General features: G+C 50.9%; 1 protein-coding gene across 11 annotated transcripts in view; it reads left to right on the top strand.

The window, feature by feature from the left end:
* Positions 1-25,389, top strand: part of MAD1L1 (mitotic arrest deficient 1 like 1) — a 353,832-nt gene that overhangs the window by 209,567 nt on the left and 118,876 nt on the right. For all 11 annotated transcript variants that reach the window (XM_072836729.1, XM_072836726.1, XM_072836727.1 and 8 more), the window contains one exon: positions 16,223-16,311. In XM_072836729.1, coding sequence (XP_072692830.1) covers positions 16,223-16,311 — 89 coding nt within the window. The remainder of the gene's footprint in view (positions 1-16,222; positions 16,312-25,389) is intronic.

Raw genomic sequence — 25,389 nt, 5'->3', positions numbered from 1 at the left:
TGCACAGGGCTTCCCTGAGAGCAGAGTCCCCAGCAGGTGCCTCAGGGCTGGAGAGGTCGGGGTGACTGAGGGATGTGGAGCTGGCTTCTAGCTGCTATCTCTTGCCGGCTGCCCTGGGATGGTGCATACTGCACAGGCTTGTCCATGCCCTGAGTTCAGCCCTGGGTCCCCTCCTCCTTAGGGTGTCCAGGTGGGGCCCTGGCAGAGATGGTCCCACATCTTAGGATGTAGCTCCTAAGGGGGGAAGGGGTCATGCACCTTGAGCTGGACAGTTTTAGTGCCTGGCACCCCCATGGTAAATCGGCCGGATTCAACGAGTGTCTCCTGAGCCACTTCCAGGCAGCCGTTCCGCCTCGCCATGCCTTTCCTCATGCATGTGTTCACAAGGCCCTGCCATTCTCTGTACACGGCTTCCTTCACCCTTGCGTGTTGCCTCCGTGCTGTTTCTGCCCCTAGGAATGTGTTTCCATCTCGCGGGGCTGAGTTCTCCCTCAGAATCAAGCTAAACGTCCTCTGCCTCTCCTTCCCACTTGCTGTCCCTTCGTAATGACATGTTGCCTTCCCGCTCCACATTCACTTGTGGGCATGTGGTCATCACCATAGCCCTTGTCCTTACTATGAACTTGCTTCAGATAGTGCCACAGCTACTGAGTGCTGAGTGCTCCCATGTGCTGTACCCAGACCATGTCACCAAGTCCTCATTGCAGACTCTGGGTGCCGGTGCTGTCGCCATGGCCCAGATGAAGGGAGAGGTGTGGTGAGTTGGGCAGGTGGCAGGCTGATGGGTACTGTGGGGCCTGCTCATGCCAGTGGTCCTGTGCAGATAGCACAGTCCCATGGGACTGGGCCCCGGACCCTGGTTTAAAGTACTTGCTGAGTGACCAGATGTGGACATAGGGAAGCAGCTTGCGTCTCTGGTCCTCTCTCCCAGTGTGGGGGCTGGTCTTGTTGGTTTTGCTGGGTTTGCAAAGACCTAACAAGAGATTAGTGATTTATTACCTTACAAGGATCCATCTGCATCTTAGAGACTCTATTCTGAGAAGATGATTCTTAGCCTAGGAAATGAACGTCTAATGGTGTAATTTCTTGCTCCTAATTGGATCCTCACACAAAAGAAGAACTCCCCTGATGTGGGAGGAACACTTCACTTTGTTCCTGTCTGAAGCAGAGCCCCAGAGCCTTAGCATGTTGCGTATCTGACAAGGCCTGACCTTCTCAGTGTTTTCTTAGATATCCCCGTGTTTTCTGTCCTGGGCAAAGCTTGGAGTTAGCTTGTCAACTCTCATGGAAGAATCCTGTTGCCCTGTGCTTGTAGGCTCTCTGCAGCCCTAGCTTCCTGTTCGTGACATCTGGTATGTCTCTGGCCTCTCAGTCTTCACAGACTTCACTGGAGTTTGGTCCTCTGTTCCAGTAAGTCTTGCACGCTTCCTGTTAGGTCTGTGCCTGGGTGTTTGATCATTTCCATTACTTGCACATTGCTCTTTGCCCTAGCTGGCATCACCACATTCACCACAAGCCTGCTGGGGTGCCTCTTGGGGTAAAGGGGCTGAGAGAAGGCAGGCACTCCAGATGAGGAAAAAGAGCCCCCTGCACACCCCAGCCCACAAAGCCAAGGCCCGGTGAGAATCTGTTATAGCCACAGATAGAAATTGGCTAAATTATCTTTAAAAACCATGGGTCTCCTTCCAGTTGGGGAGGAATCCTCCACAACAGACCTTTTCGGGCTCACCTTGGTTCTAAGTATGCTGTTTTTGTATTTTTAAAAAAATTTATTTATTCATGAGAGACACACAGAGAGAGAGAGGCAGAGGGAGAAGCAGGCTCCATGCAGAGAGCCTGATGTGGGACTCTATCCCGGGTCTCAGGATCACACCCTGGGCTGCCGGCTTCACTAAACCACTGAGCCACCCGGGCTGCCCGGTGTTTTTGTATTGTTCAAATGTCTCGCACCTCTGCACTGACCCTCTCTAGCTTGGCTCCTTCTCAACTACCAGTTCTTATTGTGTCCGCATTAAGTGAGTTTGCTCCCTACTGTATTATTAAATCTGCCACATCTTCGCCAACTGCTGCAATTTCTCTCGCACATGTTGGCCACACCTTGTAAGTATGTTCAGGGGGAGCTGGGTGACACATGGTCCTGGCCTTGGCTCCCACGGTCTTTTGCGGGGGCTCACTGTCCTGGGCTCTCTGCCAGCCAGGGTCTCACTGCTGCTTCCTTTGCCATGGAAGGGCCCCCGGGCATAGCCTATGGGAAAGCTTGCACAGTGGCCCTGACTGTGCTATTCCTCTGGAGTCGGACTTGTCTTGTGCCTTCCTAACTGGGAAGTGTAGACACGTGGGTGTCCTGGGACCCATGGATAAGCTCCACTTGACAGAGCTGACCTCAGGTGTTCTGTTGTGAGGGTTTTTCCTCTCTGTAGCCTCCTTGATGTCATCTGTAAAAACATAGAGGGTCCAGAGCCCTTAGAACTGTGGACACGTTTCTGCTACATCCACTTGTCTGGAGAGGCTTTTTCAGTTCTTGTGGGATATTTTTGGAATTTCTGGCAATATCACCCCATGTCAACAACTGTTGTTCTGGAGGAGGGAGCCTCACTGCCTCAGCCAACCCTTTGGACCCCGCTGGAAGCGGGTCACACCAGGGCACAGACATGTCTCCTTCCATGAGTTCCTGGGGATGGGCTTCCCACTCTGTGGAGCTGGGTCTGAGGCAGCAGAAACCATGACTGGGATGCTGAGTGTTCCTGTTGATACCCAGAATAAATGTGAGCTGCCCAGACTGCCTCCAGATCTGGGCAGCTTTGGGCTTTGTTTCTGGTTTGTTTGTTTATTTGTTTGTTTGTTTGTTTTTTCAGCTGAAATACTGGATTTCTCCAAGTCTGTGTCTTGGGCCTTTCTGTCTTCTGTTCACCATGTACCTGTCACCTACTGCTGGGCTGCCCTGCCAGCGTCTCTGGAGTACTGTCTCAGCCTGTTCACTGGGTGGGCAGGCTGGGGAGTCACTAGAGTCCTCTTTCTTACCAACAACGTAGGGAATGTCTCTGTAGGGTAAAAATTCTGCTTGCACAAGCTCTGTAGCTGGGCTTCTTTCTCTGAGGTGCTGGCAGGCATGTCCCAGCTATATTCACTAGGAGATGCTTGGGAGAGCCACCACTGGCTCCCTGTGGCCTGTCTGGCCTGTTGCGTTGGGTGTGCCCCTCCAGAAGTGAAACGTGATGAGGATAGTGTGTTTCAGCCCCTCTCATCCTCCCCAGGAAGCAACAGCCACTACAGGGACCTTCTTGGATGCATGATGGGTCCAGAGCTGACCCAGAAAGGCAGCCTTTAACCAGGATTCCCATTCTGACCTCAGCGTTGTCTCCTCTAGGACACTTGAGTTGCCTGCCCTGATTGGGCTCTGGGGAGAAGGCAGCAGCCTGAATCCTAGGATGCAGTGCACCCTGACTCCATCAGTACCACCTGTGGTCCTTGGCCCAGGCAGACCCTCGTGCATCCCCAGAGCATGTGATCAAACAGACTAGAGGCTTGAGCATCCTCCCTCTGGCGCTCAGCAGCACTGAGTTCATTAGGATTGTTTTGAGGTTGAGGCACATTCCTCTGCTCCTCCTGCTGGTTATGGATTCATGGAATTGGGTAAGGCCCTTGGGATCGAACTGTGTATCCTCCCAAATTAAACTGAAATACACAATCTCTATTTAAAGGTTATGCTGTGGTAGTGAGCCAGCCTCCAGAACCATTAGCATTAAAGTTTCATTATGCTTTGGAGCTGTGAGTGAGTTTGGCAGGCCAGGCCTCCTTGCAAGGAAGGAGGGACTTGATTGTCACCAGAGGAGACAGGCAGGTCAGAGACTGGTCCACACTGACCCTGCTGCCAGTCTATGCCTGACGCTTGGGCAGCTCCGCCAAGGAGCCTCGTCTCCTGCCCCTGCTCTCATCTGCTTCTGTTCAAGGCATAGACCCCTAGAAAGCTCCCCCTGCAAGTGTTCATCTGTCTCCCACTCTCTGGGTCTCACTCAGGGGTGAGTTCTGTACACGAGGTTGCACTCTGCGGACTCTCCAGCCAGACTCCTCAGACGAAAGGGAAAGAAAACACAGATTACCAACGTCAGAATGAGAGGGGACAGGAGCGCATGTTATTTTCCTGGTGGGTATAAGGCACATGTTGTAGTTTTGGTAAGCATTTCCCTAAGTGCTGGTGATGTGGATGGAGTGTTTCCTCATGTGCTTGCTGGCCACTTACATGGTTTCTTTGGAAAAATGTCCTTCTGGATCCTTCACCCATTTTTAAATTGGGTTTTCTGTCTCTTTATTGTTGAGTTATAGGACTTCTGTAGGGGTTCTTCATAAATTATAGATACTGGATCTTCATCAGATAGCTAATTTGCTGAGTGTCTTCTCAGTCTCTCGAGGATGTCCTTTGGTGTGCACAAGGTTTTGGCTTTTATCCATTTTGTCATTGGTATTCTTGGTGTCCTATCAGTATCTGAAACTTGCTACATCTGAGGTCATAAAGATTTACTCCTGTGTTTCCTTCTAAGAGTTTTATAGTTTTAGCTCTGACACTTAGGTTTTAATAATTTTGAGTTGATTTTTGAAGATGATGTGAGGTAGGGATCTCCCTTACTACTTCTGCCCGTGGACATCTAGTGGTCCCGGCACATTTATTGATAATCACTTGACCATAGATGCTTGGATTTATTTCTGGATTTCAGTTTGGGTCCCTTGATCTGTTCATCTATCCTTTGTCAGCACCACACTGTTTTGGTTACTGTCACTTTGTGTAAGTTTTGAAAATAGTAAATGCGAGTCCTCCAACTTTCTTCTTTTTCAGAATTATCTTGCTATTGGGGTCTTTTGTAATTTCATATGAATTTTAGGATCAGCTTTCCCATTTCTGCAAAAAAGACTGAGGATTTTAATAGGAATTGCATTGAATCTGCAGATCACTATGAGGAAGATTGCCATCTTAACAGTGGTAGGTCTTCCATTCAGCCTATGAACATGGAATATCTCCATTTATTGAGGTTTACTTTCATCTGTTTTAGCAATGTTTATAGTTGTCAATGTGTATGTATTTCCTCCTTGGTTATGCTTACTCATGAGTTTCTTACTGTCTCTGATGCTCTTGAGAATGGAATTGGATTGTTTGTTGATTGTTACTGCTAATATGCAGACATGCCACCAGTGTTTGTGTGTTGATCTTGTTTCCTGCCACTTTGCCAAATTCTTTTTAACTCCAATACTTTTGTGAATTCTGTAGATTTTTCCATTTATGAGATCATGTCATCTGTGAGCAGAGATGCTTTATTTCTTCCTTTCCAATATGATGGCTTTTGTTTCTTGCTCTTGCATGACTGCTGCTACTGGAACTCCGTTCCATGTCCAGTGGCAGGGGAGAAAGTAGACATCTGTGTTTCCTTCTTGATCTGAGGGGGAAGCTCTCAGTCCCTTACCGCAGAGCATGATGTTCTCTGTGGGTGTCAGAGAATGCCCTCTATCAGGTCGGAGAGATTCCCTTTGACTCCTGGTTTGTTGAACATTTTTATCATGAATGGGTGTTGGACTTTTGCCAAGTGCTTTTTCTGACTCAGTTGAGATGATCGTGTGTTTTTTTCCCCCTCATTCTGTTACTGTGGTGCTTTGCATTAATTGATTTTTTTATGTCAAGCCACTCTTGAATTCCTGGCGTATGACCCTTTCAGATGCCTCCAGTGTGGCCAGCTACTACCTTGTTGAGGTTTTGTGTGCCTGTTAAGGGTTCTTGGTCTTAGTTTTCTTTTCACGTGATGCTCTCTCTGGCTGTGGTTTCAGGGTGATGCTGGTCTTGTCGAATAAGCTAAGAAACGTTCCCTCCTCTTTAACTTCTTGGAAGAATTTGGGAATTCTCTGTTAGTTCTTTTACATGACTGATGAGTGTTCACTGGTGAAGCCCTCTGATCCTGAACATTCCTTTGGTGGGAGATCTTCTTGCTGACGGAGCCTCCTGACTTGTCACAGGTCTGCTTAGCTCTTACATTTCTTCTTGAGTTTGTCTGAATCGTCTAGGTGGCCTGTAGGTGGACAGATGTTCCAGGATCCTCTTGCCGTCCTTCTGACTTCTTAAGGTCAGCCACAGTGACTCTGCTCTCCCTTTGCATCAGCATGTGGACCCTTCTTTCTTTCCTTTCACCAGGCTAGCTAAACGTGTGATGGTTTTACTCACCTTCACTCTCAAGGCCATGCTTTTTTCTTTGAGGACTTGAAGGGGATTGTCTTCTGACTTCTGACTTACTCTGTGTCCATCAAAAGCCTGTCATCTCCATCAGGCTTCTCTGTATCTTGTCTGTGTTCTCTGATGATGCTTTCTAGAGAGGGCTCTTTTATGATGATGTACCTTGTTGCACTCTTCTATGGGGATTCTGTGTTTCTTACCTCTGGGGACTTGCTGTCCTCCTCCTCTGGTGAGTGTCCGCTCACCCACAGTTGGGGTACTGCGACTTGTCCTCCACCCATGTGTGCTCTTCTCATTTCTGAAAATTCTTTTTTCATTGTGAATCATTCCTGTGGCTGTGTCTCCAAGCTCCCTGACCTCATCTTCCAGCAGGACGACCTGTATCTTTTTATTTCAGGTGTTGCTGTTTATGTTGCTACAAAGTTTATATTGGTCTTCCGTTTCTCCTCATGTCTATACTTAATATGTGAAGTATGGAATTTAGTGATATTGACTGTTTTCAGTCATTCTGTGCACATCTGTGTTGGGGGGACGCAGATGTGTGTATTCCTGTGAAGATCCCTGAGGTTCGTTCAGGGATCTGGTGAAACTCCTTAGACATAATCTAATCTGGTCGGGTGGCATTTTATGACATTCTGGGCGGACCCAGGGCTAATTATCCCCAGCTCTGGGCCTTAGCCTGCCTGGGTGCTCTGCCTGGTGCCCCAAGAGCTGGGGCTTTGGAGTCCAGCTTGACAGAGCTGGTGCTTTTCCCTCCTGGCTCTTCTCATTCTTCACTGTTTGGTCTGGGGGTCTTTCCTGTCCTGCATATGCCAGTCAGGTTCTGCTGTGCACTTGTGGTAGGCCCTGCATACCCCCTTCACCATAAGTTCTGGCCACCAAGGCCTCCCCACACTCCTGACTCTGCCTTCTCAGCCTGAGCTGGGCTATGTTCTGGACTCACCTAAGATGGCAAGCTGGGATGACCGTTGGGCCTGCCTCATACCTTCCAGCCTTCTGTTCTCCCAGAGGTGTTACCCCAGTTCCTGTGCTTGATCCATGCTGACGTGAGGGCCTGGTTTCCAGGTTTCTAGAATTAGACCTCGAGCTCTGTTGGCCCTTGCAAAGGCACCCTGACACGGCAGTGGCTTGTCTCCCACCATTCTCTGCTGTCTGCATGTGGCTGCCAGAGTGCAGGACTCTGCTGGCGGCCCCTAGAGCAGGCCCCTCTCTGCGGTTTGGGGTTAGGGCCTGCCCCGCATGAACGGAGCCAAAACCCCAGAGCAGGGCAGTGGTGATACCTACGTTTATTCAGCAATTTGGCGAACGCCATTTAGTGCTCCTGGCACTCATGGGGGCCTGGAGGCCAGTGCTGGGCTCAGTGGATGCCGCTTCTCTGGAACGTACGGTTCCTGGGGCAGAAAGCCAGAGGGATTGGTAAAGACCTGCAGTCAGGACATGAGCCGCCATGTGGGCAACTAGCCATGGTTGGCTATCAAAAGCAAAGGCTCGACTGGTGGCCTGCTCTTGGGTGGATGCTAGCCTGGGCTCTAAGCCAGTAAATGGATATTTTTAGTGTTTTCTGACTATTTGAATTAGCAATGCCTGTACGCTGTATGAAGTGAAGATCGTGAAACACAGGCAAGATGGTAGAGTGAAGCCATCTTCCCACTTGGCAGCCCTTTCTCGGAAGGCTGGGAGTGTCCCCAGCATCTGGTGTGTGGGTGGGCTCTGTAGTCCCTGACCTGGTCATGCAGCCTGTGATGCAGATGCTACCACTTCTCTTTCAAAGTGGAAAAGTCAGAGGCTTGGGCATTTCATGTTATGGGGATGGCCGGACCTTCGACCAGGTCCGAAGCCATTGGCTTCTGACACTTGGCAGGTCTGCTTCCCGGGCCCCATGTGTGTTTGGCTCCATGTTCAGGCCTAAAAATGGCAGCAGAGTGTCAGCTGGCACATGGCTTTGGAGGAACATTTACCTCTTTGGCCTTGGCTTGCTAGCCTACAGAACAAAAAGCAGCAGCCTCAGAGGGAGCGATGGACAGGGCCGTCATGTCTGGCTTCAGGGGTCAGGGCATCCCCAGGGATGCCCACTGTCCAGTGTGTGACCACAGTCTGCCAGCAGCCGGGCTCCCTAGGCGTTAGATTCGTTTAGAGCAGGCATTGCTGGTAATTATGCCTGTTAATTTGGAGAGCAAGCCCAAGAAAGGAATATAAATTTGTGTATTAACTTCAGAGGCTGGAAAGGCAGAACAGCCTCTCTCTGGGAGATACGTGTAGAGATGAAGCAGGGAGCTTTGCGGAGTGGTTCCCAGGGGCGGTGGCAGGCCCAGGATCTCGTCCGGGGTATATGTGGCCCGTGATCTTGGTCCTAGTTGCGAGCTCTGCCTTGGGCCACGTGCTACAACTACACACGGCCCCTGTGAGGGTGCCTCCCTTCCGAGCCCTACTTGTGGGCTGGAAGTGGTTTTAGAATGGCTCACAGAATGGCCCTCGTGGTTTTGTCATTTAGCAAGTCTCTCAGAAGATGCAATCCAATTAGTCCCATGTTCTTTTTTTTAAAACCACCTCCAAATACAGATTTTTCTCAGTCAAGTATGAAATAGGTAGTTGCAGACTGCAATATTAATGCATTTCCAATTTTCACTTCTTCCAGTGCCAGGTCATAGCAGTGTGGCTTTGCCTGGCTTAAAAGGCAACCTGAGCTCTTGTGCACACCCCCCTCCCCCGCCCTGGGGCAAGCAGGGCCCAGGCCTGAGGGTGGAGGAGGGAGGGGCCATGGGCCAGCCTGTGCACCCTCCAGAGGGGGTGACTGAGGGGCTCTGCAGGGAGGGTGCTTCCACTCTGGTGTGTGTCAGGCCCTACAATGAGCATTTGCCTCTCAGTTTTCTCCCTTCCTGCTCAGACCTCACTTTACAGATGCGGAAATTGAGTTCAGCGTGTGTGTGAATGAGCACAGAGGCTCCTGGGCAGTGTGGTGAGGGGCCCTGGAAAATAGGCCATGGCTGCAGACAGCCCTGAACCCCATGCCCAGCTGTTCCCCGAAGCCCCTCCTCCAGTGGGCCCTATCAAAGCCTGACTGGTTTCCCTCCTTTTAAATATTGACCTGTTGAAGTAGTTTCTGAAATGAGGTGTCTGGTAGGTGAACAATCTCCAGGTCTTTTTCCTTCCTGGATGGCGTGTTTCCTTGCATATTTACCCTGGCTCTACTCACCTGCCCAGAGAAGTCCTGGCAGAGGCCTGGCTTATACACTGGCTTATACACTTATATGTGCCAAGGCTGCCTGGCACATAGCCTGGTGCAAGGGAAGCGCCAGGTATGGGCTTGTGTGGGTCATCCATTTGCTCTGGTGCCCTTGCCTGCGGGCCTGGACCACCCTTTTTGTGCCCTGCCTGGGCTTAAGAGGTGAATGGAGTGTATCTACCTGGGCCAGTGGGAAACAAAGTCACACAAACAGTGCACGGGGGCTGGCATTTCTGGTTTGGTGAAGAAGGTGGCCTTAGAGATGGATCTGAACGGTGGCTAGGGATCTGACCTGCAGACAGGCATCTTGTGTCCTGTGTGCTGGCTACCACCCCAGTTTGGGGAGCTGGAGAGTGCAGGCACCCCGAGGGCCTTGGCATGAGTGGGCTATAGTTGTTGGAGGGTCAGGGTACCTACCAGGCACTAGCAGTATAGGAGGGAGTCAAGTAGAAAGCCTGTTAGTTATGAGTCAAGCTTACAAGTTAAAAGGGCCTGTTTTGCTTTGAACACTGTGGAATAAGTCAGCATTTTTTCCTTCTTTCCTGGAAATTGTCCAAACGTACCAAAAAGAATAAAAGCCAAACAAGGCAAACCTAAATTTGGGCCCAACAGAACTACAGCTGAATCCCTGGCCCCTTACACCGGAGGGAGCTGGCCCTCAGCAGTGGCAGTACTGGAGGCGCGCAAGATGGTGCCCAGAAGTGAAGCTACTGAGAAAGAACAGTGCTCTGTGACTGACTCTGCTGGGGTTCAAGGGGCACCCCTGTTTGCCCTGCAGTGGGGTAGGCGTGGTGGCCACAGGCAGGGAGGCAGAGGCCAGTCAGTTCAGACAGGTCTGAGTGGCTCTTGGATGTACAGGGAGCTTGTGGCTTCCCCTTCATGCAGAGAGAGGTTGGGTAGGTACACAGGACTCAGAGCCACCTGGTCAGATTGGGAAAAAGAGAAGGCAGCTCATCCTTTCTGCAGTCTGGACTTTTGCACAAAGCTACATTGAATGAAAGTCACCTTCACTGATGAGTTATAAAGGCAACATCACACAATTTTGTAAAACCCAGAAGTTTTGGAGAAAAGCAGATAACAAAAAATTTTCACAGAAAAAATTAACAACCTGACCTTGAGCAGATGAAAATTAAGAGAGTTTTGCTGCAAATCTGGGGATATCCGTGGAGCCGGAACAGAGGCTGAGCTGGAGCTGGTGGCCCTGAGGGCTGAGGTGCATGTCTACAGGGAGCAGTGGCTGGAGCTGAGCAACCAGCATGGAGCTCAGGAAGCAGGACCAGGTGGGTGCCATGGATTCTGCAAACGTGGAGTTGACCTGTTCTGTGGAAGTTCTCAGGAAGGGAGAAGACAGGAGCAGACATGGCAGCAGCAGTGTTCAGCCACGGTAGCTGAAGGTTAAAACAACGTAAGTTAACATTGTGTAGCAAGCACACATTTAACTGTGGGCAGTGGACAGCAAGAGGTGAGATATGTCCGACTCTCACATACATCCGTTGTAGGAGGTGAACAGGAACTGTCGAAAGCAGAAAAGTGCAGATATTGTATCAAGTAAAGAGTTATGAAAGTAACCACTACAACAAAAAGATACAGACTCTTATAAAGATCAAGAGAATTTCACACAAAAAAGTAAACAAGATGAACAGGGCACACATATATCATCAATGTTCAGAAAGAGCAGAAATGGGGAGAGATTTGGGGGAATCATCAAGGATGCCACCATGAGGAGAATTTGTTTTACTTCGTGACCCGTGATATTTCAAGTGGGCCAAGAATCAGTGATGGAAGAAATACAGTCTGTTTTACATGAAACCCTCAACCCCAAAACTAAAGGATACTCTTTTTGTAAAGTGCTCATAGGAGATGTTTACCAGAATTCACCATGTGTTGACAATACAGAAAATCTTCATAAGCTCAAACAGGTAGAACTGATGGAGACATGCACACCTGATCACAATGTGATGAATTCCAGGTTATGAACGAAACAAAACAGAAAAAGAAAACCCTAACCTCCATCTTTAGCATTTCTTGGGTCCAAGAGGAAAGGGCATCTGGAAATGCACGGAATCTAGAAAACATGTCTCAGAGCCTTTGGGAGGCAGAACAGAGTTGAGAAGAAAATTTACAGATTAAATATTTATATTATTGAGCAGGAAACTGTGAATAGAGATAGATTAGACCCCACTCAAGAACTCAGGAAAGGAAAACAAAATAAGCCCTAGTAAAGCAAGAACTAGGAATCTGCAAAGATCAAAGCAGAAGTTAATAAAAAAGTGAAAAATAGTGGAAATAATAAATAAATCCAAGTGCCTGTGCCCCAAAATAAAGCCAGTAAAATGTATGAATCACTCACAGTCCCAGTGAAAAATAAGTAGATGTGCCCTCCTCCACACAAGAACTGAGAATCATCAGAGTTTCCGGCAGGGAGGAATGTGGGAGCCCCCCTGGTGCTCAGCCCTCAGGTCCTACTCGTGGTGCCCCACAGGTGTGGATGTGCATGGTCCGGAGCCAGCCCAGGGCTTCTGCACTGGATCATGTGTGAGCTATACCTCAATGGCAAAGGAAGAAAACTTGGAAGTAAATCTAAAAAGAATAGATGTAAGTTATATCACAGATCGACTTAAATACAAATCTGAGTAGGGACTCCTGGGTGGCTCAGTGGTTAAGTGTCTGCCTTTGGCTCAAGGCATGATCCCAGGGTCCTGGGATCGAGTCTCACATCAGGCTCCCCATGGGAAGCCTGCTTCTTCCTCTGCCTCAGTCTCTCTGTGTCTCTCATGAATAAATAAAATCTTAAGAGAAAAAAACAAATCTGAATAAAATGAATACTTTCTAGGAATGTGAAACCTATTGACTCTGGAAGTGATAGAAATGTTAAAGAGACCAGTTATACATTTGTTGCAAAATGGCTGCTCCTGTCCTTCCCCAAAGAAAAGAAATTGTATCAGATTGAGGCAGTTTTGAGGGAGATTCTGTGAGAGCATCAGGTGTGTGCCCCACACATGCTGACTGGAGGCTCTGAGGGGGAGACTTTTGGGAGGTGAGTGACAACTGTGCGGTGTGGGTGTCGTGCATGCACGGGATTCAGGCTGCGGATGCCACCCCAAGCACCTGGGACGCGCCCCACGGTTTCCCCCACATTGGACTGCTGGCTTGATTTTTGGGTATGTGCTCCATATTTGCTGAAAAGGCATTTTACAGAAATCCGTGTTCAGTCTTTATGAAATATGAACACATGGATAATTTCTCAACATAATAAAGTATATTTATTTCAGCCCCAAACTGACATGCTGTAAGTTAGAGCTTCAGCTCCCAGGAGCCACAAAACAGGTTCAGGACGTCCTGGGTTCCTGGTGTGGAGGTGCAGCCCCCAGGCTGGGAAGGAGGGAGGCCACCAATCTCTCCGGCTGACATGATCATGAACCGAGACCGCCTGCTGAGAGCTGCTGCAGCAGCTGGAACAGCGGGCAAGGGTGGGGAACAAAATGAATGCCCAGGGATTTTCAGGCCTGCACGTGGAGACACAAGTTAGACAATACAAGAAAATGCCTCCCATGTACAACAGCGGGCACAGACAGGAAGAAGCCCCAGGCCTGCTGCCTGTTGGGGTGTGTGTGTGAGGCTGACAGCACCCCCGTGAATAGGACAGGCAGCTGTGTCCTCACACACTGACTCCCCAGAGTGGGCATTGATACAGTCCCAGTGTTCTCTAAAGCAATTTTGTTGGGGTGTTTGAGGGGAGTGATGGGGTGGGAGAGAGAAAGCGCCCTGACGTTGTGGATGGAACAGTGGATGGAAAAGGAAGTCAGAAGCAGGGGTAGAATGTGGTGAGTGACAATGTGGAATCATACATCTGTGAGGGCCATCATGCTTCAGGATACTCATACAGGGACATCCGGGTCCATCTGGGGAAGGGAGGTCGGTCACAGGAGGATACTCGCTGTGGGGAGCTGCTTACACGTGGGGGGACCAGCACACCCCAGAGCCGCCTTGCCCCAGCATTGACCTCATGGGATCAGATGGGAAGCTGCAGAAACCTTCGCCCATGAGCGATGGGTCAGCAAGAGGTGGGACATTGATGGGGTGGAGTTCACGGAGCCACACATGTGAACCAGGGAGGCTCTTCTTGTGCTGGTTGGGAAATCTCTCCAAAATAGATGAAGGGAGAAAATGAGAGTACAAAACTGTGTGCAGGCTGTCACCGTTTTTCTAACAGAGAAATAAACGGAAGAACCTATTCATATTTGCTGGTGGGAGCACAAGCTGATTCTGGAACCCCACAGCCTAACGGCTCCAGTGGGCTGTGGGTAGTGCCTAGATGACTAGGGTGCTTTGTGCAGGTTTCTGGGGGGTATACGTGTTGTGTGCCACATCAGAACCTCAGGTCCTAAGGCTGCATAAGGTTTACAGCTCCCACAACGAGGGGCCAGGACTGTGGCATCCCTGGGAAATGTCCTGCCTTGCAGCTCTGCAGACCAGCTTTGTCTGCTGCATGGACACTTGCAGCCGTGAGGTGTGTCTCCCTCCTCTGCTCAGCACCTCTTCTGCTCAGCCCTCCCACCGAGAAAAGACTGAGGGGGATCTTCCCAGACAGGACTCAGCTGGTTCTGTGTCCTTCCAGGAGAGTCATCCTGTTCTAGTGAGGCCAGTGTGTCCACTGGCCTGTTTGGCCATGGCCGTGAAGAGGGCATAGGACCCACCTCCTGCGTGCATGTCTGGGTGGCATACGAAAGGAGCGGTGAGCCTGGCCAGTTCAGGGAGGTGTGCATGTGGGAGGGGCAGGAGAGGCCCCAGACACAGTGGATGCCGCTTCACCGTGAGCGTGGGCAGGCCTTGGTCCATGTCATCACGTCATGGTGCCACTATGTGATCGTGTAATGCCTGTTCTGTGCAGGGGACCTCATGCCAGTGGGCACTGGCAGGCATGCGTGGAGCAGCTGAGTGTGTGGAGACTAACTCACTCTCTTCCTCTGGAGACATTGCCAAGGCCACTCCAGCTCGTGCTTGCTCTCCATGACCAGCAGGATGGGGGAGCCCACTTGCACAAGGGGCCCACTTGGGACCTCGATGATTAGTATTGAGGCCTCACAGGCTGGACGCCTCGGGCCTCATAGGCTGGATGCCTCGGGCCCAAGAATTCCTAAATAAGCTGCCTCAGGAGACATGGAGACACTATTCCCTCACCCCTGGACCATGCTGATGGCTGACACCCTTCCCGGAGACACTGTTTGTTTCCAGTTCAGGACAGCGGCATCATCCATGTCCTGGGAGCTCTCAGCCACCCCAGTTAAGGGGCCTGGAGGGTGGTGAGGTGGGTCTGCAGACCTGGACTGGCCCTGTCATTCCTAGCCTGTGCCTGTGGGTGGGCGTGCCTGAAATCACCTGTCCCTTGAGCCTTTGTGGAGTCGGGTGGGAAGACCGAGTGGCCTCCCTTTGGGGCATCAGGACGGGCCACTGTGGGGAGTGGCCGTGTAGGAGCTGTGTGGTGGGAGAGACTTGTGTCTGCCTTGCGCTCCCACCCTGCCAGCTCCCCCTAAGCGCTCACCAGACTGTCACAGTCGTTGTTCCATTCAGGGACTTCTGTGGGGCTCTGGAGCTTGACACACCTGTCAGCTCACACCTGTGCTGGTTCCTGTAGCTGACTGAGGTCATTTCTAACAAGTAACGACTTATCAGAGGCCATAGAGGATGTCTGCCCTAAGGACAGCTCTTGTGTGAGAAACACAATGCAGCGAGCTCTCAGAGTGGCAAAAACTGCAGGTCCATGGTCCTGGTGCTGTGCCCGCCACCCACAGGACTGCGCCTTCCGCGAAAGCCCTTTGAGAGATGAAGGCCCACCTGCCCCCTCTCCCAGTCTCCCATTCATTCACAGACAAGCTGAATGCTGAGAGATCGGGGGCATTCAGAGCACCCCATGGGCTGAGATGGCCAGAAAAACAGCCGAGCGCAAGAGTCCCATAAAGGAGCCTCAAAACCCATGTCTGTGCCACAGTAGACCAGCCTCGGTGCATGTCGGGCAGTCTGAGTGCGACTGGGAGTCAATTCTGGGGTCTGTGTCCCCAGTCCACCACGCCCCTGCTCTCCTCTCTTGTTGTGTAATTGGTTACTGAGTGTTCTGATCCAAGAACCGGGCGTACAGCTACCAGACTGACCACAGTCAGATCAAAAGGACAGAACCACATCTGGCAGACGGTGCCGTCCGGAATAGCCCTGGACTCTGGGAGTGGAAGTTCTGGGGGCTGTATGCAGGCTCGCTCTCGTGAAGGCCCTTGCACTGCCCTGTGCCTGCACCTGGACCAACAGGCAGGAACCCCCCTCCCTGCTCCTTCTCTGGCCCCAACCAGCACCCCCCCAGTTACCATGAAGTCCCTATTCCCTTCCAAGCAATCTGTCCATCGTCTGTCATTCTGCAAGGGAATTTGAAGCAGCAAATAAATAAAATACCATGACTATTAAAACAGATCAAAGCTTTGGTAAACTCAGACTGTGTTCTTTCCAGTTTCTGTAACCTCCTTTCCCCAGATTTTGATGTTTCCCGTTAGCATGCTCCAGAATGTCTTGTTGTCCTGGAGGTGGACACAGAGAGAGAGGTTGCTTCTGCGTAGCTGGCAGGCTGTGAGGTGCAGCTGCCTGGGTCCTCAGGACACGGGGTAGCCCAGGAGATGACGGCTCTGCCCCCAGCACCACCCTCTCCCCACAGAAGTCAGTTGCAGGATCTTGGGTACTTAGGGCCTGTTGGGATAAGGGGCTGCAGCAGCATCTCCTGCTGACCTGCCTATGCTCTCTTCTAGCTGGAGATGGAGGTGAAGATGCTACAGTCTCAATCCAGCACCGCCGAGCAGAGCTTCCCACTGTCCAGGGAGGAGGTGAGCTCGCTCAGGTATGTCAGCACCTCTGGCCTCTGGGCCTGCCTTTCTGAATCACAGAATCCTCTGCACAGACTTGGCTCTTCCCCCAGAGCTGAGGGCCAGGCAGGGTCCTGCTGTCTGTGCCATGGCAACAGGGCCTGTGAGCAAGGGCTTGTCTGGAGCTAGGCACAGACAGCCCTATCTCAGAAGGGAGCTGCTCACAGGGTGCTTCCCATGTGCCTGCTGGGCCACCCTCAGCCTATGTATCGAACCAGCTCAGAGCACCTCCTGTTTCCCCCAGAGGTTTTCCTGATGCCTCCTGACCCCATCCTGACACAGCACCATGCCTGGTGAGGAGTAGCTCAGCTGGGCTCCTCTTCACTCCCTGGTCCGGGAGAGGTAGCAAGTTCTAAAGGAGGAGGTTTTCAGGGAGACTGAGGCAGAGCTCCCCTTGGGTCACTGAGCTGGCCCTGCTGTTTCAGTCTGTTACTGGAAAGTGGCTGATGGGCAAGTAGATGCCATCTCCCCAGAAGTTCTGGGTGCAAAGCGAGTGCAGGCCAAGCAGCCTTGGTTCTGGGGTGCTCTGAGTGCCTCCACGGGACAGGCCCAGGGTGCACGGGTTCCCATCCTCAGGTGCTTTTGGTGGTCGGGGAGATGTGGGCAAGGACCCTGCTGCTTGGTGACGTTGCCTGGGGCTGGGGTGTGAGCTGGCCAGGCCCTGTGCCCCTCCTTGGGCCAGTGTCCTCCTCTGACTGGGCAGACAGCCCTCCTTTGCAGGTTGTAAGAACTGGATGCGAGACTGCATGTGGGCCATGGATGTCTCCATGGGAAGTGTGTGGGTGCCAGTGATGGCGTCCTCTGGATTCCAGGTTTCTTCCATTGTTTTCAGCACTTCTTTCATGTCAGGACCTCAGCCTCATAGATAGCTGTCACTAGAGATGCCTCCTGCTCCCCAATTCCAAAGTCGCCAATTTGTTATTCTCTGACTTGTTCAGAAAGGAGCATGTGGGATGGGCGTCCTTTAGGCTGAGCATGAGGACCAAGCAGTGGTGAGCAAGGGTACATCTTCTCTCTTCCTGAATTTTACAGTTTAACAGGGATTGGGAGGATGTTACATAAAATCCGGTCTGCAGCATCGGGCTGCAGGAAGCATGGCAGAGGTGCTATGAGAACAGGTGTCCATGGGGTCTGCGGTGTGATGAGCTCTGTGGGTGGGCCAGGCAGGGGCGGGGACCCCAGGGGAGTAGGGAGGCGGCAGTATGTGAGGACGTGGTGTGGAAGGAAGGACTCCATACTGGACAGAGACCAGCAGGGCATGGGGACCAGGCCAGGCCAGATGAGGGCCTGGTAAGGATGTGGCCTTATTCCCAGGAGCTGGCAAAGATTTCAGGGCACAGAAGCAATCATATCTGTCGTGTAAAAGCTTCCTGGGCTGTCCTGAGTTGGGGTCTGGAAGAGGGGCTTGGCAAGGGGACAGCTGTCTCCCAGCCAAGAGTCAGCTGAGGATCTGCTATGGTAACGTCCCCGTGAAGAGATGCGGAAAACACTCTCCAACACCTGACCTCTAGGAGCAGCCCCAGCCCAGCGATGAGTGCAGTTGGAATCTGAGGGTGGGCTCAGGGCCCTGGAGAGCAGGTGGGGTTTATTTGGGTCCTGATGGTAAGTAGGTGAGGAGGAGTGGCACAGGGGCTCCCGGGACACAGATAGGTGGCTTCCAGGGGCGGCATGCTGGATATGATCCTGAGGGGCCTTGAGTGCTGCCCTGGGAGTCTCGTGCCAAGTGTGGGAATGCAGATGAGAGGCGGCCTCCAGGCTCTGCCTTAGCGCCTCTCTGGCCATATGGCAGGTAGTTGGGACCCTTCTCTTATGGACTTGAGCCTCCAGGTGCAGTGGTTAGCAGGACCCCCTAGAGATACGAGTGGGACTTCCAGGACCTTGTCTGCTGTCAACAGAGCAGGGCCGGCTGTGCTCTCATTTGTGTAGTCTGGCACACCTCTGGTAGATTCATTTTTATTTATTTTTAAAATCTAAATAAAAGGCTTTATCAATGATATGCTGTACATCAAGATCAAAGCTGCCTGTCCCCACCGTCTTGTTTGGTGAAAGCAACTGTGGGAGACAAGCCTTTGTGGCCAATTAATAGAAATTGGGTCGGCAATTGTGTGGACTGCTTGCCAGGACACGTGCACATTGCCCTCTGAGTTTCTGGCCGCTGGACGGGGAGCTGGAGCCACATTTGACAGCACAGGACTTCGTGCACTTCCCCCTTGGCCCTGTGGTGAGGGCACCTGCTGGGCAGGCTCTGGGGTCCACCAAGCACAGCCATAGGGAGCCCCTGACCCCTGCCCTTTCCCTGGACCAGTAGCTGGGAAACAAGGTCTGTGAGCCCCTGCCAGCCCCTCAGCACTGGGTTGTGGGCAGATCCCATGGAGCACCCCGCCATTCACCCCATGCACCTGGTGCCTCTGCTCCTCTTGGCATCCCCTTTATAGTAAATGTTCCAAAGTGGTGCCATGCCTCAGTTTTCCCTATGTCACATGCCATACTTTGCTTTTCTGGGAAGCTGCAAGGAGCCATTCAAAGTGGCCCTTCAGCTGGGGGTGGGGATGCCGACAGGCAGCAACCCCCCACCCCAGGAGGATGCCCTGGCCCCTTTGCTCCAACTCCTCGCATAAGAGAGTGGGGGAGCCCTAGTGCCCCTCCCCACTATCTTTGTAATTTCTTGTTGCCTAGATGCAGAGGAGGCCGAATGGGTTGCTCATGGGCTGCTGGCCCTAGGGGACGGGGATGGGCACAGGCAGATGGGTGTGTTACATGTGAAGTGCATGTGCATTCGGTGTGTGGTCAAGGACATGAGGGGCTGGTGATGTGTTAACTGCACATGTCACACAAACACACACACGGAATATTGCTCTTTAACGAGCAAATGAGGGGACTCTCCTCAAGAGATTTAAGTGGAGGCTGCGAGGCCCTTTCAGCTGAAATAAATCCTGGTTCCTTTCTGGTGTCACATGGCAGCTCTAGCAGATCTGAGTCATTTGTGGATTCACGCCCAACTCTGCCGCACCTGCTGGGCCCTCCCACCACTCCTGGCTTAGCCCTAGACCCTCTCTGCCACCCGAGACCTCAGCCCCCCTCAGAGGATGACAGGCCCTGTGCCCTGTGGTTCCACTCACACCATTTTCAGAAGGCAAAGTACTAGGCTCTTACTCAGTTTTTTAAAAAAAATCTTATATAGATAGTCCTTGTAGAATATCCTGTGTTCTGTGCACCTGCAAGTCCACGATCAGAAAGACATAGAGCCTGCCCCCTGAGCTCCCAGGGCCAGTGGCTGATCTCAGAGATGAGGGCAGCGCTGGAGAGGCCCTGGCAGCCCAGTCCCCACCCACAACTCAGGCCTTGAAGGCAAAACCAGCTTCCCTGCATTTCAGACCTGCTGATGCCAACTCCTTTCAGACCTGGGGCTGTGGGCCTCAGTGAGTGGTCCTGCTGGGGAGGTGGTGTGGCCAGGAGGAGGCAGCCCTCCAGCCCTGGTGCTCACAGGCCATGAGCTTGTCCTCCAGCACCGGGTTTGTCAGAGTCAAGCAGGGAGCCTGCAGGCATCTCTGTGGCCTCATGCTCCCTGCCGATGGGGCAGCTCTGTTGGGAGGTTAGATAGGGAAGCCTGTGGTCAGCACTGAGCCATGGGCACCTCTGTGAGCGATGTCCTGACGACCACATGTGGGCCCCTCCGTCAACCCCCTGCTCCACGGTCTGAAGATGGTGGCCTCGCCCGGAGGCCATCTGCCAGCCCGCGGTGTCATCTGCTTCTCTCCACCCTGCGCTGACTTGTGCGGTGGGCTGTGGATGAGGCATGTGCCTGTGTCTGTCTCTCTTAAGGCCTGAGTCTTCTCCTGGCACCCAGAGACCCACTCTGCCGTGGCCCTGTGTTCATGAGCTACATGGGGCGCTCAGCGGCCCATTCCATTCCTCACTTCCATTTCTCTAGTACCTCTTTGAGACTAGTATCACTTGGGTATTAAACTTTCTGAATTAGTGCTCTGTTTTAAAAACATTTTTGATCATATTTTTCATCTTTTTTTCTATTTTCTATAAATTTTCTTAGATTTATTAGTCTTATTGTATTTCTGCTGTGATGTTTCTTAAAATTTCTTGTTGTATGGTGGTTGTCCTTTGAATATCTTTCTATATGTAGGACTCGTTGTAGCTTTATGAGTAAACCATGCTTGCACCTGTCTGCCCTTCATGGACAGCGTGGCGGGTATAAACCAGACCTTGGTCTTTCGTGCTAGATGCTGTCCTCAGGAGTGTGGTGGCCTGGAGGGCTCTGCTGGGCCACCTCCCAGGACCTCACAAGTGGTGTGTCTTTGGGGAAGATCCTGTCTGTGAAGTGGAAGTGCTGCCATTGCCTGGGAACTGAGGGAACAGAATGGCAAGCTCAGCATCACTATGGAAACCTTCCCATGGTCCCCCGGTCACCGCGGTGACTTTGCACTTTGGTATTCCTCGGCCTGGAGAACTGCTGTTTTCTCTATGAAGAAAATAAACCTCTGATATTCCTCTAAGATGGGGAGAGAAAAAGGTGATGGAGGACACCAAGGAGGTCACAGAGATGATGGCTTTTCCAAGGATCTCCAAGTCCCATTCTGGTCAGTCAGCCCCTTCCACCTATGTCCTCACTGTATAACTCAAAACCTGTCGTGGCACACAAGCAGGGAAGACCTGGAATAGGAGAAGAGGTGGCCCACGTGAGACTCTGGGACTTGAGCGACGTGGTGATGAACCCCCTGAGTCCCTGGCTGAGGAGCTGCCTAGGCTGCCAGCTGCAGACATACCCAGGACGCTCCAGAGAAAACTCTCCTGACAACACCTGCCCCATGATGACCAGCAGGAGCACTCAGGCCCCACAGGCCATGTCAGCTGGGCCAGCAGTAACCCACCTTCCCCTCCAGTCCCTAGAGCAGCAGTGCCAGGGGTGTCAGTAGGGCAAAGGAAGCCGGCCTTCTGTGCCCCGCTGAGCAGAAGCCACCAGCACCCAGATTTCCCCACCTCCTTGGCATCTAAGAGCTGAGGCTAGATGGCAGCGGCCTGCTTACCTTCTCCCACTGCCGCAGGCTCCACAGGCTTGCCAGGAAGCCCGTGCTCCAACCTGGAGCAGCGAAGTGGCCCTTGTTTTCCTGGCCCTGGTGTCTGTGGGACCCCATGGGGAGCCCAGCTTACAGCCCACTGTGTGCAGGCTACCCCCCTGCCCGCATGGCGTGAACGGGGCCCACAGGTGGTGGGACTTGCACCTGCCTCCTGGACCTGGCACTGCCGCTACACAGGGGCTACTGCCTAGAGCAGATTCACTCGGTTGCAGGATATGGTAGAAAGTCTCAAGTCGTACCCAGAGCCAGGCTATCAGCTTGAACAAGAGGAGACAATCAGCAGACAGCAGCAGAGCAATGACGTCGGTGGTAGAATTATCTGACAAGGATCATAGAGCAGCAGTCATAAAAATGCTGCAGCAGACAAGAATCTTCTTTAAACAAGCGAAGAAATGGTAAACCTCAACACAGAAGGAGAAATGTGTTGAAAACAGACAAAAGCCCAACAGAAATGTCTGTAGACCTCGAAAATCCATTGACCAAAATGCAAAGTTCCTAGAGCAGCCTCAGCAATGGGGCAGAGGTGGATGGACGGACAGACGGCACCAGTCAGAAGGACAGAAAACAGGCTGATGGCTGACAAATGGGAGCAGAGCTACTGGGATCCGGCCCCGGAGATAAATATACATTGATGGGAGCCCCAGAGGCCACAGAAAGACGAGCTGGAAAAACATCTGAAGAAATAATGATAGTTCCTCAGATTTGGTGTAGGGCATAAACATAACAGATTTAAGAAGCTGGGTGAGGGATCCCTGGGTGGCCCAGCGGTTGAGTGCATGATCCTGGAGTCCTGGGATCGTGTCTCTGCATGGAGCATGCATCAGGCTCTCTGCATGGAGCCTGCTTCTCCCTCTGCCTGTGTCTCTGCCTGCCCCCACCCTCTCTCTGTCTCTCTTTCTCTGTCTCTCATGAATAAATAAAATCTTTAAAAAAAAAAAAAAAAAGAAGAAGAAGCTGGGCAAACCCCATATCATATAAAACACAGAGATTCATACATGATACATGCTAATTAATGTGAAAATTAGAGACAGGGCCTTGAAAGAAGCTGCACAGCTGTCCTGTGTGTGTGTGGATGCTGCTTAGAGCACCGTGGACCTGTCCTCTGGGGCTGGTGAAGTGCATAGCATCGTTCCTGCCCTGCGAGAAGCAGACTGTCTTGCCAGGGAAAGTGTGCTCCAGGGGCGGGTGGGAAACCAAGCCTTTCTCAGAGTGCAAGTAAGAGACCTGCCCTTGCTGAGTGGCCAGGGGAGCATCCTGGATAGGTCAGGTTAGCAGAGGAAAGCTCAGGATTTCCCACATGGGAGGAGGGCAGTGGCATGTTTGCTGACCTCCACACGTTTGCTAACCCCCCCCCTTGGGGGTTGGAGGCCCATGACCTTATGCAGTGGTGGCGCTTTGTGTGGGGGATGACAGGCCAGGGTGCAGAGGTGGGGGGAGCCCTGCCTCTGCTCCTCAACACGGCATACAGTCACACTGCTGACTGGGGGGCAGATGTATGTTTGAGTGTCTGAGGTAACCCCAAGGACAGCTGTACAGTGTGCTGCACTCAAAACCACTGTCAGTAAAATACAAAAGAGTCTTAAAACGGTCCAGGGAGCCCATTGGAAGGCAAAACATAAGAAACAGAGGCATAATCAGGAAACAAATAATATGATGGCGGCTTTAAGCATTAGCAAATCAGTAATACTTTTAATGGAAATGATCTAAATGCACCAGTTCAAAGATAGAGACTGACAGGTGGATAAAAACACAGGGCCTATCCTATTCTGGCAACAAGAGGCTCCGAGCAGCCACAGCCACCTATGTGGGTTGACAGGGGAAAGGTGAAAGATGGGGTATCACTCACATGTTCATTTTTTCAAATGTGGCTGCATTAACTAATATCAGATAAAATATACATGAGAGCAAAGAAAGTAGCTGTGGACAAAAAGGGCTATAGGGTGAGGACCAGTATAGCAGGAAGATGTGATGATCCCTTGGGATCATTACCTTAAGAGCAACGGACCAGTTCCTTAAAAACCACAGACTCATGAAACTCAACCAACATGAAATATATTATCTGCATAGTCTTACAAGCATTAACAAATTGAGTTCATAACTAAAATGCTTCCCAAAAAGTTATTTCCTGGCCCACGTGTATCCCTGGAAAATTCTAAACACTTAAAAGAGTAATTTGCATCAATTTTATTCGATCTCTTCTGGAAAAAAGAGGAGGTTGTCAGGGTTTGGGAAAGGGGTGTGTGTGTCTCGAAGAGGATAGAGGATGGCATGAGCAGCCTTCTGTGTTGATCCAGTTCTGCATCTTGTCCTTGGTGGTTACGTAGATCTGCATGTATGCTGGGATCTTATGCAGGCTAGCGAGTAGGGAACTCTGGAGGCCACACCATCTCAGCCTTCTTGGGTTTGATACTGAACTATACTTGTTTCAGGTTGTTGCAGATGAGGTGAAGAACAGGTGGTCCTCCTTGTACTTTTTTTGCAAGTTCCTGTAATTATTTCCTGAAAAGTAAAAAAAAGAAAAAGAAAAGAAAAAGAAAAAACGAAACAAACAAAAAAAACCCACCACACCTCCAAACAATCTTCCAGTTTGAGCCCTACCTTCACCATTTCCAGAAGTGACTGCTGGTTACCCATTCCTGAGACTGTGGAAATTTCTTGGCTTTTCCATTGCCGCTCTAGGATTTAGATTTTTGAGTTATTTACTACTCTTCCATCTGCTGTCCAGCTTCTAATGGTCTTTTGATGTTGTCCCTTCTTTTATTTTCTTTGTCCTCTTGGGAGTACAAAGTACAGGAAAAAGAGTAAGGAAAGCTTTTACTCTTGTGTTAGTGAGATTTTCAGAGAAATTGCACTTACATGTATGTATAGAAGCCACAATCTCTCACTGGAATCTTGGTGTTTTTTCCATTTGTGTATGTTTTATAAACAGTGAAGCACATCATTCAAACCCTGTTTCTCCACTTTATAACCTAACACTTTCCTATATTTTTGCAAGCTCTTTGTAAATGTTAATGGATAGTCTATTCCAAAACATAGTTAATTAATCTACTTTTGGAGCTTGAGTTGTTTCAAGTTTTCAGCCATTCAGAACAAACTACAATGAACACTCTGCATTAACTGTTGTCCGTGATGGGTCTCAAAAGCCTGGCAATATTTAGACCATGGAAATCTGGCTGTGTCTAGGATTCTGATGCATCGTGCTTTTGAAAGTGATGACAGCTCCTTGCTCTAATAGTGGTGGTAATCGTTGTCGTCAAAGCAGCTAGCCTTGATTCAGTACTTTCCATGGGCCAGGCTCTATACCTGTGCCTTCTCTGCACTAGTCTACAGAATTCTACAAACAAACAGTCCAAAGAGGGATTTATTTTATTTTATTAAAAAGTTTTTATTTATTTGAGAAAGAGAAAGAGAGAGAAGGTGGAGGGGGGTGGGGGCAGAGGGAGAAGGAGAGGGAAAAGCAGCCTCTCTGATGAGCAGGGAGCCAGATGTGAGGCTCAGTCCCAGGACTCCAGGATCATGACCTGAGCTGAAGGTAGATGCCTGACAGCCACCTAGGCCCCTGCAAAGAGGGATTTAGAAACTAGTGTTCTACTGAGGATAGTTCACCTACAGTAGAAAGCATCCCTTTAAAAAATACAGTGTTAGACACCTGGGTGGCTCAGTGGTTCAGCATCTGCCTTTGGCTCGGGTCTTGATCCCCGGGTCCTGGGATCCAGTCCCGCATTGGGTTCCCTGTAGGGAGCCTGCTTCTCCCTCTGCCTCTGTCCCTGCCTCTCTCTCTCTGTCTGTCTCTCATGAATAAATAAATAAATAAAATCTTTTAAAAAAGTAAAATAAAAAATACCGTGTTACGACTGGTGGAATACCAGGGGCAGGGTCATACAGTTGTCTACCCAAGCATGGGACTAAGACTTTGCTTTCTTTTTGGAAAAGGTTTAAACAATAATGAAACTAAATAAAAGC

Source organism: Canis lupus, chromosome 8 (genome assembly GCF_048164855.1).
Source record: "Canis lupus baileyi chromosome 8, mCanLup2.hap1, whole genome shotgun sequence".
NCBI classification, from domain to species: Eukaryota; Metazoa; Chordata; class Mammalia; order Carnivora; family Canidae; genus Canis; species Canis lupus.
This window is presented reverse-complemented; position numbering and strand designations above follow the sequence as displayed.